The sequence below is a fragment of the Lactuca serriola genome, chromosome 5 (assembly GCF_051521515.1).
Source record: "Lactuca serriola cultivar US96UC23 chromosome 5, Lser_US96UC23_V15, whole genome shotgun sequence".
NCBI lineage: Eukaryota > Viridiplantae > Streptophyta > Magnoliopsida > Asterales > Asteraceae > Lactuca > Lactuca serriola.
Genome location: NC_136412.1, coordinates 219,793,044 through 219,798,099, shown reverse-complemented (window position 1 = coordinate 219,798,099; position 5,056 = coordinate 219,793,044). Strand labels below are relative to the sequence as shown.

Genomic DNA, 5,056 nt, shown 5'->3' with positions numbered 1-5,056 from the left:
AATACGATTACCGGTATTTGGGACTTAATTGAATAAAATATATATATATATATATATATATATATATATATATATATATATATATATATATATATATATATATATATATATATATATAAGGACTAAATCGATTATGAGGCCAATATGTAGTGACTTTATTGCAGTTTTCCCTATTATGTTTCATCATACGTGTTTAACAAAAATGAATTTATAATTAGCATGACTTCATTCTTTTTCACTTTATTGTTTTTGTTTCCGTTTTATGACATATTCATTTTTTTGCTAAGCTTCCATGCTAATTCAAGTTTTTTCTATACAACCTTATTCTTCATTGTTCAAACCTGCATGAAAAAAAAAACCAACATTCTTATAGAATTTATAGATATACCTTACAAAAAAAATCATTTTGACACAGACTGTTCCATTTTAGGTGGTACTTGTTTTTAGTCTCCATTCTTAAAGAATAGCATCCTAAATAATATAACAACAATGTCTTTATGCTTCTATCACATTCTATCATAATGCTTTTAATATGCTTAACAAATTCACTGCATATTCTATTTTTTTTTTGTCAATTCTAACATAATTCTTGTAATCAATTGGAAAATGTCAAAGAAAAAATAGATGATTATTGTTATGGTGCTATAAAGAAAGAAGGCGAGGTAATAATCTACTGGGACATAGACGATGATAAAGATTGGGATTGCATTATAAGCATATTATTTTAGAATGTATTAGTATATTCTTTTAGAATATAATACCTTTTACATGATAACTTTAGAATGTTATTATTTTTCACGAATAACATTTGAATCTCAACCAATAAAAAATGAATTTGCATAAAGAATGTTGTTATTGTTCAACTATTGGTGTAAGAATGGTGTTATCAGTGGTGGACCTTAATGAGGCATTTGGGGTCCCGGGCCACTGCTCGATTTCCGGCACGCAATGTAATTTTTTTTTTCTATTAGGTGCATCCGCTTGAAGGACGATGGACACCCCTACTAAAACAGTCTGCGTCTGCCACTAGGTGTTATTCTTCAAGAGTGCATTTTGCATGAGAATGTATCTTATTTTTGTTCATGTATTTTATTTTAAGAATGTTTTTTTGTATCTCATTCTTCAGGAATGCAAAATAGAAATTGTTAATCTATCTGAACGTAATTATTTGAAAAAAATCAAAATGTATCTTATTTTTTTTCATGTATTTTACTTTAAAATGTAATTATTTGGTATGTTAGTAGTTTTTTTTTCTTTTTTTTTAAACGAAAAACTATCATACTCCTAATCCAATCCTAAACATCACCTATGTCTTATAGTAAGACTTGAAATCATGACCTCTCATTTAAAAAAGTCACTCATTACAGTTAGATCAAAGGTCCTTTGGTGATATATTAGTAGTTTAAATAATGTTTTTTTTGTGTTGCATTCTACCAAGAATGGATTTTTAAGAAGCAAAAATTGATTTTATATTTATAACCATATTCTTTAAAAATACAAATCATACTCATCAACATATCCTTTAAAGAATCTGAATTAAGAGAATTGGTTATACTCTAAAATAGATTTAAAAAAATTAAAATAAAAAATTATCCCATACAATCGAGAATTTTACTTTTTTAAATTTACCTTAATTTTACTAAAATACCCTTACAAGGATATTAGTGTTTTTATATTGTAAATGCTCTTCCATTTTAATATCATACATGTAAATCACATATCTTCATTCTTTTCATCCATCGTAAATGCTATCAATACTACCACTACAACCACCACCATCATATATAAATATACCACATACGATTCATATATTCGTATACATATTTTTATATTTAGATATGTATGTTATCACTTCTGCCACGCTAGATCTACAATTTATAAGATATATGACCTAGATTTATTATCGTGTTCTTAACATTTTTTTTCAATTGAACATCTCTCTCTCTCTCTCACTCTCTCTCTCTTTCTCTCTCTATCTATCTCTCTCTCTCTCTCTCTCTCTCTCTCTATATATATATATATATATATATATATATATATATATATATATATATATATATATATATATATATATATATATATATATATGGGTAAAAGGAATATATAGATGTGATGTATATATGCTTGGGTATAGAATCTTTTAATACTACATCTTTTTGTAAAATAAATAATTAAAATCTCGTTCCCAGATTTTGCGGGTTTTTTCCATGGATATCGCTTATGTCCTTTCCACTTATTTGTCAACCGAAACCCTAAACACATCTGCAATCGTAACTCTCGTATTCTGTAATCTCAAATCTCTAAGCTATACCTTTAAATAGTTGTTCTCCATCCACAATAAAATTGATTTAAGGTAAAAAAAATCCTCTGTACTTAGGATCGACATGAAATTCAATCTAATTACGATATATATATATATATATATATATATATATATATATATATATATATATATATATATATATATATATATATATTGATTTAGGAAAACCCAATCGGGTCATACCACCCTAGCTCCAAGGAAATCATGTGACATGTAAACAAAAATGGCCTTTTCTCAAACCTATGAATGTAATTTTCTATATTTTAGAAATGGGAAATCTCTTATAAAGTCTTAATATTTTGGATCATTTTACGGTTTAATCTCAATGTTACTTTTTGAACATAAATGTCTCAATTATTTAATTTTATACGATAGCGTGTCATTTTATGTTGAAAAAAAATACGGGTTGTATCGTTAATTTGAACAAAATATAAAATAATTGATACTTTTCTATTTAAAAAATAAAAGTTGAAATTAAACCGTAAACTGACCTAAAATATTGGGACTTTATTGGGATTTTCATTTAAAAAATTAAAAAATTTTGTTATTTACTTAAATAGGTGTAATTTTATTTATTCTATTAAAATTAGATTTTAATGATCAACCAAGGTTCTAACATTTTTATTTGTCGAATATGGATTTAAAAAAACAAACAAGTTAATAGTTAACCTATTTATTTAATTGGGTTGGACTCAACCCATTTAATTAAACCATATCGGCTTGGGTTGGACTCAACCTATTGCCGTGGTTGTACTAAATCGTGTGTGTGAGTGTTATTGATCATGTTTCTCTTTTTAGAAACAATGTTGAGAAAAGGTCAGGAAATTAAAACAAAAATAAATTATAGTAAATTTATAACAATTAGGAATCAATGTGGCAAATAATATTTTCTAAACTTAACTTGCTAAGTCATTAATATTTAAATTAAAAAAATTAATACTTAGAGGTTGTTTAATAGTTTTTTTTGAACCGGTAAACTAACATACTTCTAAAACCACCTATCTCTATTAACGAGACTTGAACCATCACCTCTTATTTGAGACAATTTTTACTGACCGGTAAAAGGCACACCAAAGGCTACATGAACGAGTTGGAATTAAATAATTGTGGTATCGAGCTCTGAATATGACCTAGTCAAAAACCAGACTCCAATAAAAAAAACATATCGAACAACCTTTATATATAGTTTATTCTATTAAATAGCATCCATATGAAGGTTACTATATTGTTTGTTTATCTTATACATAGTTCATCAAATTTAATCACATCCATATTAAGCTTACTATATTGTTAGTTTAACATAATAATTGAAAAAGTTCTCACAAAAAATTTGTAAATTTATTAGCTTTGGTGAAAAAACTTTAAATGAAAAAACTCCTATTATAAAGAAGAAATTTTTTTCATGTTATTTTTTCAAAATGATTTTTTTTTTTCTTTCAAAAATCTCCTATTAGATGCTCTAAAAGTGTAAAGGTATACGATCAAAATATCATTATATTTGGTTATAATATAGGAAGAATACATTATAGAAAGAAATCCGATAACAAAACTCATACTTCTAAACATGAACCAGTAGATCTTTCATTATTGATAAGATGATACATCATAAAGTGAAATTCATAAAAAAAGGATTACTTGCGTGCTATATATATAATGTAAACTTCATTATATTTAATTATTATTGTGCAAAACACTTACTCAAACCTCCTTGACTTGGGTTTCCTTAGTCACATCCCCTTCAACTACTTTAGCATCCTTTGCCACACCCACATCTTTCTTCACATCCTCAACTTGAAAAGCCGACACTGGAAAAGTTCTATATAAGCCAGAAGTGGCCTGGAAACTGATCTTATCAGGGTTGGATTCATTAACAGTTATATCACTAAGTGTGATCCACAACATAAGCTCCTTAGTCTTAACACCCGTAAGTTTCTTGATCTTCCCCTTCTCTATGGTCGCCGTTACTTCTGTTCCATATGATACAAGCTTTCCGATTTTTTCAAACTTGTGTTTCTTCTCTTTCTTTTGCTTAAGCCACACAAAGCCGGTGTCTTTCACATAACCACATTCCTCGATGTCTTCTAAAGGCAAGAGACCATTGGGAAGTGACATTTCTGTGAGCAGAAACTTAGATTTTTCTTGACAGATTGCATCCCCATGGTAGACTTCTGAAGCAGATGCTCTAATTTCGTCTGTCACTAGAGACATTTTTGGTTTAATTTGGATTGGGAATTTGGTTTTATAGATCTTTGTTTGTTCTTGCGGTTTGGGATGAATGTATGGAAAGGGGTTATGCTTCTTATATAATTCGATCCGTGTATAATCGGTCAAGGTCCATGTCGTAATTACGAATATGCCATTTTTAAATTCTTTTCTAGATACGCTTAAAAAAATAATAATAAAAAAATACATAGATGTAACATACTAAAACGACATCGCAGAAGGGTTTTTGTCTTTTTGATAGAATTGACTTTTCTATTTTAATCATATATTTTCACTTTTCAGGTTCTTAACAAACTCCATGTTTATAACATCTTACCAAAAAATAACTTTTAAAGCCAAAGATTAAATAATAAAAATATTTCTAATTTCAAGTAAAGGCCTCAGTTTTACTGGAAAAACTATATCAACGTCGTCTTGTCACGCCCCGTGCCTAATAACAATGTCATGAGGCTTTTCGTAATGAAGTAGCGCATCACGTCATGACACACGCCATAGCGCCTTTTAAACACA

The 5,056-nt window shown here is 28.0% G+C and overlaps 1 protein-coding gene across 1 annotated transcript; it reads right to left on the bottom strand.

The window, feature by feature from the left end:
- Positions 1-3,879: 3,879 nt before the first annotated feature.
- LOC145053618 (uncharacterized) lies at positions 3,880-4,613 on the bottom strand. Its single transcript, XM_079001695.1, has one exon. The coding sequence runs from the start codon at positions 4,529-4,531 to the stop codon at positions 4,022-4,024; it is 510 nt and encodes a 169-aa protein (XP_078857821.1). The 5' UTR covers positions 4,532-4,613; the 3' UTR covers positions 3,880-4,021.
- Between the last annotated feature and the right edge of the window lie 443 nt (positions 4,614-5,056).

What these genes read in the sequence shown, in the direction of transcription:
- LOC145053618 (XM_079001695.1), bottom strand. Translation starts at nt 4,531, where the DNA reads ATGTCTCTAGTGACAGACGAAATTAGAGCATCTGCTTCAGAAGTCTAC.